Source organism: Tachyglossus aculeatus, chromosome 20 (assembly GCF_015852505.1).
Source record: "Tachyglossus aculeatus isolate mTacAcu1 chromosome 20, mTacAcu1.pri, whole genome shotgun sequence".
Lineage (NCBI taxonomy): Eukaryota > Metazoa > Chordata > Mammalia > Monotremata > Tachyglossidae > Tachyglossus > Tachyglossus aculeatus.
Genome location: NC_052085.1, coordinates 29,746,678 through 29,760,926, shown reverse-complemented (window position 1 = coordinate 29,760,926; position 14,249 = coordinate 29,746,678). Strand labels below are relative to the sequence as shown.

Below are 14,249 nucleotides of genomic sequence, written 5' to 3'. Positions count from 1 at the left end.
CCGCCCACAACGAGCTTACAGTCTAGAGGGGGAGACAGGCATCAATATAAATAAATAAAATTACAGATGTAGACAATAATAATAATAATTGTGGTATTTGTTTAGCACTTAGTCTGTGTCAGGCGCTGGGGTGGAACAAGCAAATCAGGTTGGACACGATCCCTGTCCCACATAGGGCTCACAGTCTTAATCCTCATTTTACAGATGAGGTAACTGAGGCACTGAGAAGTTAAGTGATTTGCCCAAGGTCACAAAGCAGACAAGTGGCAGAGCCGGGATTAGAACCCAGGTCCTCCTCACTCCCAGGGCTGTGCTCTAGCCACTAGGCCACACTGCTTCTCTAAGAGTTGTGGGGCAAGGAGGGGAATGGATAAAGGAGGCAAGTCAAGGAGGCGCAGAAGGGAGAGAGAGAGAAGAGGAAATGAGAGGGAGAAGGGAAAAGGAGGAATCAGCAGAGATCTGTTTGAGGGCTACCTTGACTAAGAATTTCAATCTTTCAGTTCACGGCTCTAGCAATAGTATTTTAGCGGTTTAGGTGAGAGGCAGGAATCAGATTCAGTAGTCGAGGCGGGAAACGGTGAGCTCTCGGAACAACTTGGCAGCGGTCTGAGTGGAGAAGAGTGGATTCTGGAGATGTACAGGAGAAGCAAATGAATTTATTGACAAGACTCACTGTGTGGGTTGAATGAGAGAGATGAGTTGAGGATAAGGCCAAGGTTATGGGCTTCTGAAGCGGGGAGAATGGTGGCGTTGCCTACAGTGATAGGAAAGTCTGTTAGTGTTTTATCCCCAGTTCAAGGTCACTTGTAACACATGTAATTTTGAAGGGGCAACTCGCACCCATACCTTCTCTAAAAATTATTATTAAAACAGTGGTCTTTCCAAAAAAAGAAAACAGGAAACATCATTGCAGGCTAAATTTTCATTGAATATTTCTCAGGGTACTTACTGACTTAAACTCCACAACTAGGCAGGGGATCTGAGCAGTGAAGAGCAATTCAACCAGCCCTACGCTCCCTAATCTCGAGGGTCCTACAGAGGAACTCGCCTTCGGCGGCAACACAGGGGAAATAGTGCGAGCCTGCTGCGACTGAGGGGTGCGATAAGAAACCTGGCTTTCGGGTTGATAAATAGGGGACACACAGGACAGGGAGTGTGTTTACTTTGCGAGAACCTAAGACCCAGACGGGCTCCAGAGAGAGGGGGACGGTGAGGAGGGCGTCCTAAGGAAGGAGGTGGCGCAGTTTGGCATTGAGTTCCCTCTCTTTGGACAGCAAGTCCAGGCTGTGCTTCTTAAAGGCTTCGGATCGGAGCAGGAGCTCGTCGTAGGCCTTCTGGATGCCCCCGACCTGGCGCTGCAGATCCTGGACCCTCAGGTTGCTATCCACCGCCGCGGCTTCTCGCTCAAAGCGGTCCGCGGCCATCTTCCTGGCCTTCTCGGCCGCCTCCAGCTTCTCCAGGAGCTTGCCGATCTCCTCCTGCTTGAGCTGCAGGGTCTTGCCCCTCTGCATGGCCAGCTGGAGCAGCTCCTCTTTCTCCCGGGCCAGGGCCTGCAGCCTGGCTCGCAGCTCCCCTCCCTGCACCCGCTGCAACTCTTCGGCCTTCTCCAGCCGCCCCAGGGTCTCCTGGTGTCGCTCCTGCAGGCTCCGCAGCTGGCCTTGCAGCAGGTCGGCTTCTCCGGCGTGGACGCTGGCCTGTTGGCTCTGCGCCTCCAGCAGCTCCTTCTCCCGCACCTGGGCCCTGTCGGCGTCCTGGGCGTATTGGGCCTTCAGGTCCCCCAGTTCCTTGGTCAGGGCCTCTTCTCGGGCGGTGAGCTGATCCACCTCGGCCTCCCGATCCCTCAGGGCTTGGCTGAAGCGGCTCCTGTGCTGCACCTTGAGCAGCTCATTCTCCTCCCTCAGCCGGGCGTTCTGCCGCTTGTGCTCGTTCATGAAGCGGGTCATCTCCTCGTGGTTGGCCGCCAGCTCCCCGAAGCGGGCCTCCAGGAGCCGGTTCTGGGCCTCCAGCCCCCCGACCTGCCGGTCCCGCTCCTCCTCCAGCTCGGAGTTGAGCTGGTCCAGGATCCGGCAGCGCTCCAGCGCCTCGTCGGCTCGCCGCTTCAGGATGCAGATGAGCTGCGACTGCTCCAGGAGGCGGGAGCGCAGCAGGGCCTTCTCGCTCTTCTCCTCGTCGGAGAGCTGCCGCAGGTTGGCCAGGGCCTCCTTCAGCCCCTCCAGCTCCTCGTCCTCCTCCCACAGCGCGTCCCCGGGTCCTGCCGGGGACACCGACGGCCCGGGGCCCGGCTCGTCCGGAGCCATGGAAAGGCTGCAGGGCCTGCAGGATGCTCGGGGGACGCTTTCCGTTGCCAAGGAAACGCCTCGGGGGCGGGCAGGCGTTCGGGCTTCCTGATTGGTCGGCGCTCGGTGACCGTTCAGGGATGCTGGGGAGGACGCTCCCCGTTGCCGTGGAAACGCCTCGGGGCGGGCCGGCGTTCGGGCTTCGTGATTGGTCGGCGCTCGGTGACGGTTTAGGGATGGGGGGGGCGATTCCCGTTGCCATGGAAACACCTCGGGGGAGGGCAGGCGTTCGGGCTTCGTGATTGGTCGGCGCTCGGTGACGGTTCGGGGATGCTGAGAGGACCGCTTCCCGTTGCCATGGAAACGCCTAGATGCGCGGGGAGGGGGAAGCGTGCGGGACTTCGTGATTGGCTGGAAAGCCTTGGGACGCCGTGACGTCACGGGAGCAGGGGGGACGTCCCATTCTGCCGACCTTCATTCATTCATTCCATAATAATAACAATAACAATAATAATAATAATAATAATGGCATTTGTTAAGCGCTTACTATGTGCAAAGCACTGTTCTAAGCGCTGGGGGGGGGGGGGAATACAAGGTGATCAGGTTGTCCACGTGGGGCTCACAGTCTTCATCCCCATTTGACAGAAGTTAAGAAAATAATAATAATAATGATGGCATTTATCAAGCACTTATGTGCAAAGCACTGTTCTAAGCCCTAGGGGGGATACAAGGTAATCAGGTTGTCCACGTGGGGCTCACAGTCTTCATCCCCATTTGACAGAAGTTCAGAAAATAATAATAATAATAATGATGGTATTTATTAAGCCCTTACTATGTGCAAAGCACTGTTCTATGCGCTGTGGGGGGATACCAGGTGATCGGGTTGTCCACGTGGTGCTCACAGTCTTCATCCCCATTTTACAGATGTTCAGAGAATAATAATAATAATGATGATGATGGCATTTATTAAGTGCTATGTGCAAAGCACTGTTCTAAGCGCTGGGGGGGATACAAGGTGATCAGGTTGTCCACGTGGGGCTCAAAATCTTCGTCCCTATTTTACAGATGTTCAGCGAATAATAATAATAGTGATGGAATTTATTAAGCGCTTACTATGTGCAAAGCACTGTTCTAAGCGCTGATGTGACTTGCCCAAGGTCACACAGCAGACTTGTGGCAGAGCCGGCATTCGAACCCATGACCTCTGACTCCCAAGCCCGGGCTCTTCCCACTGAGCCATGCTGCTTCCCAATAATAATAATAATGGCATTTATTAAGCGCTTATTCATTCACTCAATCGTGTTTATGCAGAGCACTGGACTAAGCGCTTGAGAAGTACAAGTCGGCAACATATAGAGACGGTCCCTACCCAACAACGGGCTCACAGTCTGGAAAGGGGAGACAGACAACAAAACAAAACATGTAGCCAGGTGCCACTTACTATGTGCAAAGCACTGTTCTAAGCGCTGAGGAGGTTACAAGGTGATCACGTTGTCCCATGGGGGGCTCACAGTCTTAATCCCCATTTTACAGATGAGGGAACTGAGGCACAGAGAAGCTAAGTGACTCGCCTAAAGTCACACAGCTAACAAGTGGCATAGCTGGGATTAAAACCAATGACCTCTGACTCTAAAGCCCAGGCTCTTCCCACTGAGCCACGCTGCTTCCATCGTATTTATTGAGCGCTTACTGTGTGCAGAGCACTGTAGTAAGCGCTTGGATAGGACAAAGTGGCACCTGTCTCCACGTTTTGTTTTGTTGTTTGTCTCCCCCTTCTAGACTGTGAGCCCGTTGTTGGATATGGACCGTCTCTATATGTTGCCGACTTGTACTTCCCAAGCGCTTAATACAGTGCTCCACGCACAGGAAGCGCTCAATAAATACGATGGAATGAATGAAAGGTAGAGACGGTCCCTACCCAACGACGGGCTCACAGTCTAGAAGGGGGAGACGGACAGCAAAACAAAACAAGTAGACACTTCTCACAGCGCTCGAGGGCTTTTTGGGGGGGTGTTTTGTGTTGGTTTGGGTGTTTTTTTTGTACCTAACACTGTTCTAAACCCTGGGGTGAATACAAGGTAATCAGGTGGGGCACCAGTGATTGGCTTGCGGCTTAGTGGCAACAGCACAGGCTTGGGAGTCGGAGGACATGGGTTCTAATTCTGCCTCATCCACTTGTCTGCCGTGGGACCTTGGGCAAGCCACTTCATTTCTCTGTGCCTCAGTGACCTCATCCGTAAAACGGGAATTAAGACTGTGAGCCCCACTTGGGACCGCCTGATTACCTTGTATCTACCCCAGCGCTTAGAACAGTGCTGGGCACCTGGTAAGCGCTTAACGAATACCATCATTATTGTTATTTTCGGCTGGAAAGCCCTGAAACGCCGTGACTTCACGGGACTGGGGAGGACGTGTCGTTCAGCCAACCTCTGACTTCTAGCACTCGAGGATATTTAATAATAATAATAATGGCATTTATTAAGCGCTTACTATGTGCAAAGCACTGTTCTAAGCGCTGGGGAGGTTACAGGGTGATCAGGTTGTCCCACGGGGGGCTCACAGTCTTAATCCCCATTTTACAGATGGAGGTAACTGAGGCCCAGAGAAGTTAAGTGACTTGCCCAAAGTCACACAGCTGACAATTGGTGGAGCCAGGATTTGAACCCATGACCTCTGACTCCAAAGCCCGGGCTCTTTCCACTGAGCCACGCTGCTTCTCGTATGTATGTGTGTGTATTTTCGAGACTGTGAGCCCGTTGTGGGCACAGATTATCTCTATTTATTGCCGAATGGTACTTCCCAAGCGCCTGTGCCTCATCTTTAAAATGGGGATAAACTATCAGTTCTCCCTCTGTGAGCCCCATATGGGACAAGAAATACGTCCAATATGATGGCCTTCTACTTCCTCTAGCGCATAGTACAGTCCCCGGCCCATACTAAGCACTTAATAAATACCATCATTATTCAGTGGAGGGAATCAATAGACAGGCAAGTGCGATTATGGTCGTATTACAATTTATTTTGAAGACCAGGGTGGGCGTTGCAAAATACCTTGTGAAAACTGCAAATATATAGGAAACAATTATATTATATTTCAACCCTTGAGCGCAAACAGAGCCACATTTAGACAAGTTTCAAGAGCCCCAGAGAACTTAGGCTACTCGGGGCTTACGCCAACGTCTATTTCGTCTTCAACTGAGCCTTCCAACTAAGAAGGATGGGATCCCCATCAGGTCCCTTGGGGGGAACCGGAGTATATTTTAAAAATCCCTCCCGCCGCGGGGCCGGCTGATGAAACGAACCCATCCCTAGCCAATGGATTTATCCGAAATTCCGACTGACAGTTCTAATCCCGAAGGCCAGAGGATCGCTCTTTCTCTCCCAGACCCGCTGACGCCGCGGCCGGGGTAAGGACGGACCCGGAGCCCCAGCCTCCCGACAGCTTCTAAGCATTGGCGACCACAGAAACAGCTCCACGAGGAGAATTCAGAACTAAGGTTGGTGGCACAGATAGGACAGCGCAGGTGGGAAGGAGCGAGACATTTTTTAGACCACGGGTGACCAAGCAGAGCCGCACCAACGCCACGTATCCGCCCGGTTATCGTTCGGCCTCCCCGCCTCGACGCCGACGACAGATGTAAAAACGATACGGGCTTGACACGGGCTACCGAGCGAACGGTCAGAGATTCCACCAGGTTTTCCCCAGCGGATACAACCCGGGAGGGGGAGGCCCTTTATTTGGTCATCTTGGCTACCAGCAACATCCTGAGGGGTAACGTTCCTTCTATCCAAGTGTTGGGGTGGTTCACCATCCTCTCCCACAGGGACTCCTCCTCGGGGGTGGAATCCATCCAATCCACCTCGGTACCGTAGCTTTTCCCTGGAAAACCAGAACCGTGAGACTCATTTTCATCACTCAATCAATCAGTCGTATTTATTGGGCGCTTACTGTGTGCAGAGCACTGTACTGAGCGCTTGGTTGGCAACATACAGAGACAGTCCCTACCCAACAGTGGGCTCACAGTCTAAAAGGGGGAGACAGGGAACAAAACCAAACATACTAACAAAATAAAATAAATAGAATAGATATGTCCAAGAGAAGCAGTGTAGCTCAGTGGAAAGAGCCCGGGCTTTGGAGTCAGAGGTCATGGGTTCAAATCCCGCCTCCGCCAACTGTCAGCTGGGTGACTTTGGGCAAGTCACTTAATTTCTCTGTGCCTCAGTTACCTCATCTGTAATATGGGGATTAAGACTGTGAGCGCCCCGTGGGACAACCTGATCACCTTGTAACCTCCCCAGCGCTTAGAACAGTGCTTTGTACATAGTAAGCGCTTAATAAATACCATTATTATTATAAGTAAAATAAATAGAGTAATAAATATGTACAAACATATATACATATGGAAGAATATTAATCGAGGTGCGTGTTGAACTCTTAGTGTGTTTCAAATGCAAAGGCTTCTGGATTTTTTTTTTCCCTTACGGCACGGGTTAACTGCTCACTGTGTGCCAAGCGCTGCCCTAAATGCTGGGCTAGGTACAAGCTACTAGAGATGGACACAGTCCACGTCCCACACGGGGCTCACTGTATTCATCCCCATTTTGCCGATGAGGTGACTGAGGCACAGAGACGTGAAGTGAGTCGCCCAAGGCAGCCCAGCAGACAGGCGGCGGAGCCGGGATTCGAATCCAGGGCCTTCTGACTGTCGGGCCCATGCTGTATCCACTGGAACGCACTGCCCCCCTTCTCAATCAACCTCCCGACGCTCACTGAGGGCCTTCTGGGTGCAGGGCGTTCTCCCGGGTGATTTGGGAGAGCACGACAGAGCCAGCACATCCGATCCCTACCCTCCAGAAGCCTGGAGAAGCAGAGTAGCCTAGTGGATAGAGCACGGGCCCAGCAGTCAGAAGGACCTGGGTTCTAATCCCGGCTCCGCCACTCACCTGCTGGGTGTCCTTGGGCTAGCCACTTAATCAATCAATCAATCAATCGTATTTATTGAGCGCTTACTATGTGCAGAGCACTGTACTAAGCGCTTGGGAAGTACAAATTGGCATCACATAGAGACAGTCCCTACCCAACAGTGGGCTCACAGTCTAAAAGGGGGAGACAGAGAACAGAACCAAACATACCAACAAAATAAAATAAGTAGGATAGAAATGTACAAGTAAAATAAATAAATAAATAAATAAACAGAGTAATAAATATGTACAACCATATATACATATATACAGGTGCTGTGGGGAAGGGAAGGAGGTAAGACGGGGGGATGGAGAGGGGGACGAGGGGGAGAGGAAAGAAGGGGCTCAGTCTGGGAAGGCCTCCTGGAGGAGGTGAGCTCTCAGCAGGGCCTTGAAGGGAGGAAGAGAGCTAGCTTGGCGGATGTGCCTCTGTGCCTCAGTTCCCTCATCTGTAAAACGGGGATTAAGACTTTGAGTCCTTCGTCGGACAGGGACCGCGTCCAGTCCGGTTTCCCCAGTGCTTAGAACCGAGCCTGGCGCTTAGCAAGCATTTAACAAACACCACAATTATTATTATTATTACAGTATAGTTTTCTAGACTGTGAGCCCACTGTTGGGTAGGGACTGTCTCTATGTGTTGCCAATTTGTACTTCCCAAGCGCTTAGTACAGTGCTCTGCACATAGGAAGCGCTCAATAAATACGATTGATGATGATGATGATGATGATGCCAACTTGTACTTCCCAAGCACTTAGTCCAGTGCTCTGCACACAGTAAGTGCTCAATAAATACGATTGATTGATTGATTGATTGGATAATAATCCCCACAGCACCTGTATATATGTTTGTGTGTATTTATTACTCTATTTATTTTACTTGTACATATTTATTCTATTTATTTTATTTTGGTAATATGTTTTGTTTTGTTGCCTGTCTCCCCCCTCTAGACTATGAGCCCGCTGTTGGGTATGGACCGTCTCTAGATGTTGCCAACTTGTACTTCCCAAGCGCTTAGTACAGTGCTCTGCACACAGTAAGCGCTCAATAAATACAATCGATTGATTGTACTTCCCAAGCGCTTAGTACAGTGCTCTGCACACAGTAAGCGCTCAATAAATACGATTGAATGAATGAATAATGGTGGTATTTGTTAAGCGCTTACTATGTGCAAAGCACTGTTCTAAGCGCTGGGGGGGATACAAGGTGATCAGGTTGTCCCACTGGGGGCTCACAGTCTTAATCCCCATTTTCCAGATGAGGGAACTGAGGCCCAGAGAAGTTAAGTGGCTTGCCCGAGGTCACACACCTGACAAGTGGAGGAGCCGGGATTCGAGCCCATGACCGCCGACTCCCAAACCCGCGGTCTTTCCGCGGTCTTTAGAGAAGCAGCGTGGCTCAGTGGAAAGAGCCCGGGCTTTGGAGTCAGAGGTCATGGGTTCGAATCCCGGCCCCACCACAAGTCCGTTGTGTGACCTTGGGCAAGTCACTTCACTTCTCTGAGCCTCAGTTACCTCATCTGTAAAAATGGGGATTAAGACTGTGGGACAACTTGATCCCACTGTATCCCCCCCAGCGCTTAGAACGGTGCTTTGCACATAGGAAGCGCTTAACAAATGCCATCGTTATTATTATTATTATTATTTCCACTGAGCCACGCTGCTTCCTCCAGGATAGGGAAACGGTCAGACCTCGGGGCCGAGGGCGAGGGGACCGGGCCGGGGCCGAGCACGAGGGCTCCGCTCCCCCTTACCCGTGCCGAAGCCGAGCCGCAGGCCGCCCAGGAACTGACTGGTCAACTTGAAGTGGTCCCAGACCGTGAGCTCCACGCAAGCTTCCCTCAGGTCTTCCTCCCTGAAGCCGTCGTACACCATCGTGTGGTTGAAGACCGGCTGGGCCGTCTTGGGGACCGTCCTCGTCTTCTGGCGGCTCTTCCTGCTCGTGTCTGGAAGGATGGTGCTTGAAAGGAAGGGGCGGCGTTGTGAGGCGGCATTCCAACGGGCGACGGGATCTTTCCCCTCCCGGACCCCACTGCGGCCGCGTCCACGGACGCAGACCTTAGCCACAGGTCCCGGGGAAAAGTGGCCGGAGTGACGATAGGAGAGGGCAGGGAATGTGTCTGTTTATTGTTGTACTGCACTCGCCCAAGCTCTGCACACGGTAAGCGCTCAATAAATACGATTGACCGACTGACTCATTATCTGCACAACAGCCCAGTGAAGTCGGGAGAAGCAGGAATGGATCAGCCCAATTCTTCCATATTTCACGATTATGGAAACTGAAGCATGGAGACGTTAAGTGTCTTGTTCAAGGCCACCAAGCCTGGACTAGAAACCAGGATCTCCTCTACAGATCCTCTAAAACCTCTATAATAATAATGATGATGATGGCATTTGTTAAGCGCTTACTAGGTGCAAAGCACTGTTCGAAGCGCTGGGGAGGAAACAAGGTCATCAGGTTGTCCCACGTGGGGCTCACAGTCTTCATCCCCATTTTATAGATGAGGGAACTGAGGCCCAGAGAAGTGAAGTGACAGCTGACAAGTGGCGGAGCCGGGATTAGAACCCATGACATCTGACTCCCAAGCCCAGGCTCTTTCCACTGCGCCACGCTGCTTCTCTAGACTATAAACTTCTTGTTTCTAGTCTAGTCTTGTTTCTAGTTTCTTAGAGAAGCAGTGTGGCTCCGTGGAAAGAGCCCGGGTTTTGGAGTCAGAGGTCACTGGTTCGAATCCCGGCTCCTCCAACTGTCAGCTGGGTGACTTTGGGCGAGTCACTTCACTTCTCTGGCCCTCAGTTCCCTCATCTGGAAAATGGGGATGAAGACTGTGAGCCCCCCGTGGGACAAACTGATCACCCTGTAACCTCCCCAGCGCTTAGAGCAGTGCTTTGCACGTAGTAAGCGCTGAATAAATGCCATTATTATTATTATTTTTATTGTGGGCGGGGAATGTATCGCCCAACTCTGTTGCATTGTACTCTCCCTGGCACTTAGTACGGTGCTCTGCACACAGAGAGTGTTCAACAGGTAATATCGATCGATGGATCTGGATCCACCCTCTTTCCCAGTCCATTCCCAGAACCGGTCTTGGTGTCGTCGTCCCCTCGACTCCTGAAGTCCTAAACCCAGGCTGGCCTAGGCAGGGGGATGAGGGGCGGGGGGTCTCACTCATAGGGCCACAATTCAGGGAGCCTTCAGACTGTGAGGTTCCTAATCACAAAATGAAGCTGGCAAAATGAACCGTTCTCCAGGGGCCCGGAGCCCACCCATTCCCTTCTGAATCCCCCCCAGCGGGGTTACCATTTCACAAATGAGTTCAGCTGGTTGCCCCTTAGAAGCGGTAGGTCAGTGCATTCCTTCACCCAGATGTGCACTTCGCCGGTCGGAAGCTTCTTCCCTAGGACGGACCAACGGGACAAAATCAGAAGTTTATTGCCATCGTGTACTTCTCTGTCTCCCCCTTCTAGGCTGTGAGCCCATTGTTGGCGTAGGGACCGTCTCTATCAATCAATCAATCATATTTATTGAGCACTTACTGTGTGCAGAGCACTGTACTAAGCGCTTGGGAAGTCCAAGTTGGCAACATATAGAGACAGTCCCCACCCAACAGCGGGCTCACAGTCTAAAAGGGGGAGACAGAGAACAAAACCAAACATACTAACAAAAATAAAATAAATAGAATAGATATGTACAAGTAAAATAGAGTAATAAATATGTCGCCAACTTGTACTTCTCACAGTAAGCGCTCAATAAATACGATTGAATGAATGAATGTTGCCAACTTGTACTTCCCGAGCGCTTAGTTCAGTGCTCTGCACACAGTAAGCGCTCAATAAACGCGACTGAATGAATGAATGTACTTTCCCAAGTACTCAGTACGGCGTCCTGCACAGAGTAAGCGCTCGATGAATTCAACCGAATGAACTGAACGAAGTCACCACCTTCAGCTGCATTACAGGGGAAGCCTTAAGAGCGATCGAAAAGATACAAGAAAACTGATACTCCGATAAGATGTGAGCCCACTGTTGGGTAGGGACCGTCTCTAGATGTTGCCAACTTGTACTTCCCAAGCGCTTAGTACAGTGCTCTGCACACAGTAAGTGCTCAATAAGTACCATTAAATGAATGAATGAATTTATTTTATTTGCACATATTTATTCTATTTATTTTATTTTGTTGATATGTTTTGTTTTGTCGTCTGTCTCCCCCTTCTAGACGGTGAGCCCGCTGTCGGGTAGGGAGCGTCTCTAGATGTTGCCAACTTGGACTTCCCAAGCGCTCAGTACAGTGCTCTGCACACAGTAAGCGCTCAGTAAATACGACTGAATGAATGAGTTCAACTAGAAGCACAGAAGGGCAAATAGTAAACCATGGCTAAATCACAGGACTTCTAAGTCGCAGCTCTGGAGACCATCCTTTCAACGTGGTCAAGGGAAGGCTCCAAACATCCCATTCAATTCCGGCCAATGTCGGAAGATGCCTGTCCTGGAAGGCTGGCGAGTCCACCCATCCCGTCCCGCCCCCGGGACGAGCCGGAGAAGAGTCCCTTACCGGACGGTGGCTGGGGGACGTACTGGAGGGCCAGTTTCATCTCGCCTTGGTTCTCCATCTCATGGGCAGATCCTGCAGTCTGGAAATTGAGAAAGAACCATCTGTCACCGTTCTGACCGACTCGGTTGCAACTGAATTCTTCCTTCTGGGACCTCAGCCGCTTAGCCCCGGACTTGGCTACTCATCATCATCATCATCAATCGTATTTATTGAGCGCTTACTATGTGCAGAGCACTGTACTAAGCGCTTGGGAAGTACAAATCGGCAACATCTAGAGACAGTCCCTACCCAACAGTGGGCTCACAGTCTAAAAGGGGGAGACAGAGAACAAAACCAAACATACTAACAAAATAAAATAGAATAGATATGTACAAATAAATTAAATAAATAGAGTAAAAAAATATGTACAAACATATATACATATATACAGGTGCTGTGGGGAAGGGAGGGAGGTAAGATGGGGGGATGGAGAGGGGGACGAAGGGGGAGGGGAAGGAAGGGGCTCAGTCCGGGAAGGCTGATAATAATAATAATAATAATAACTGTGGTATTTATAATAATAATAATGATGGCACTTATAGCACTTACTATGTGCAAAGCACTGTTCTAAGCGCTGGGGAGGTTACAAGGTGATCAGGTTGTCCCATGGGGGGGCTCACAGTCTTAATCCCCATTTCACAGATGAGGGAACTGAGGCACAGTGAAGTGACTTGCCCGAAGTCACACAGCTGACAATTGGCGGAGCCGGGATTTGAACCCATGACCTCTGACTCCAAAGCCCGGGCTCTTTCCACTGAGCCACGCTAGTATTTTTTAAGCACTGACTATGTGCTGGGCATTGCTCTAAGCGCTGGGGTGGATACAAGCAAATTGGGTTGGACACGGTCCCTGTCCCACGTGGGGCTCACAGTCTCAATCCCCATTTGACAGATAACAGGCACAGAGAATAATACTAATAATAATGATGGCATTTATTAAGCGCTTACTATGTGCAAAGCACTGTTCTAAGCACTCGGGAGTTACAAGGTGATCAGGTTGGCCCATGTGAGGCTCACAGTCTTCATCCCTGTTTTACAGATGAGGTAACTGAGGCACAGAGAAGTGAGGTGACTTGCCCAAAGTCACACAGCAGAGCCGTGGCGGAGTCGGGATTAGAACCCATGATTCCCAGGCTGTTGCTCTATCCACCAGGCCATGCTGGCATTTCCTCCTGGGTTATGTCATCATCATCATCATCAATCATATTTATTGAGCGCTTACTGCATGCACAGCACTGTACTAAGCGCTTGGGAAGTACAAGTTGGCAACACATATGTGGTCATGGAATGCCAGGGACTCCAAATTCACTCCCACGCGTAAGAGAGAAGCCCCAACCTGAGCACCGAGGAGTCGGGTACCCTCCAAAGCCAAGTAGTGCAGGGCCCCAAACGGAGTGGGCGCTCAATAAATGCGACTACGACTATTCAAGTAGACGACTCCATTCCGCCACCCAAAAAGCCCTCTCTATCGGCTGCTACGTCTACAACCATTACCGGTAACATTAGTACCAAACGCTTAGAACAGTGCTTCACACATAGTAAGCACTCAGTGGAAAGAGCCCGGGCTTTGGAGTCAGAGGTCATGGGTTCAAATCCTGGCTCCGCCAGTTGTCAGCTGTGTGACTTTGGGCAAGTCACTTCACTTCTCTGTGCCTCAGTTCCCTCATCTGTAAAATGAGGATTAAGACTGTGAGCCCCCTGTGGGACAACCTGATCACCTCGTATCCTCCCCGGCGCTTAGAACAGTGCTTTGCACATAGTATGCGCTTAACAAATGCCATCATTATCATTTTGAGAAGCAGCGTGGCTCAGTGGAAAGAGCCCTGGCTTTGGAGTCAGGGATCGTGGGTTCAAATTCTGGCTCCGCCACTTTATTCATTCAATCGCATTTATTGAGCGCTTACTGTGTGCAGAGCACTGGACTAAGCGCTTGGGAAGTCCAAGTTGGCAACATCTAGAGACGGTCCCTACCCAACAGCGGGCTCACAGTCTAGAAGACAAGCGCCACTTGTCAGCTGTGTGACTTTGGGCGAGTCACTTCACTTCTCTGGCCCTCAGTGACCTCATCTGTAAAATGGGGATGAAGACTGGGAGCCCCCCGTGGGACCACCTCATCACCTTGTAACCTCTCCAGCACTTAGAACAGTGCTTTGCACATAGTAAGCGCTTAATAAATGCCATTAAAAATAACATTATTATTATTATTATTACTAGTGGCAGTATCCACTCAGTGCCTGCCGAATTCACCACCCCAGCGCTTAGAGCAGTGCTTTACACATAGTAAGCGCTTAATAAATGCCATTGAAAAATACCATTATTATTATTACTAGTGGCAGTATCCAATCGGTGCCTGCCGAATTCACCACCCCAGCGCTTAGAACAGTGCTTTACACATAGTAAGCGCTTAATAAATGCCATTAAAAAA

The 14,249-nt window shown here is 50.7% G+C and overlaps 2 protein-coding genes across 6 annotated transcripts in view; both read right to left on the bottom strand.

The window, feature by feature from the left end:
• Positions 1-1,145: 1,145 nt before the first annotated feature.
• CCDC89 (coiled-coil domain containing 89) lies at positions 1,146-2,455 on the bottom strand. Its single transcript, XM_038761994.1, has one exon. The coding sequence runs from the start codon at positions 2,295-2,297 to the stop codon at positions 1,224-1,226; it is 1,074 nt and encodes a 357-aa protein (XP_038617922.1). The 5' UTR covers positions 2,298-2,455; the 3' UTR covers positions 1,146-1,223.
• A 2,819-nt stretch (positions 2,456-5,274) lies between these two features.
• SYTL2 (synaptotagmin like 2) overlaps positions 5,275-14,249 on the bottom strand; it is a 112,958-nt gene continuing 103,983 nt past the window's right edge. For 4 of the 5 annotated variants that reach the window (XM_038761944.1, XM_038761941.1, XM_038761942.1 and 1 more), the window contains 4 exons: positions 11,787-11,865; positions 10,536-10,632; positions 8,989-9,194; positions 5,275-6,156 (listed from right to left, as the gene is read on the bottom strand). In XM_038761944.1, the coding sequence (XP_038617872.1) occupies positions 6,011-6,156; positions 8,989-9,194; positions 10,536-10,632; positions 11,787-11,865 (528 nt within the window). In that variant the 3' untranslated portion in view covers positions 5,275-6,010. The remainder of the gene's footprint in view (positions 6,157-8,988; positions 9,195-10,535; positions 10,633-11,786; positions 11,866-14,249) is intronic. The other variant, XM_038761940.1, reaches the window with a different exon arrangement.

What these genes read in the sequence shown, in the direction of transcription:
- CCDC89 (XM_038761994.1), bottom strand. Translation starts at nt 2,297, where the DNA reads ATGGCTCCGGACGAGCCGGGCCCCGGGCCGTCGGTGTCCCCGGCAGGA.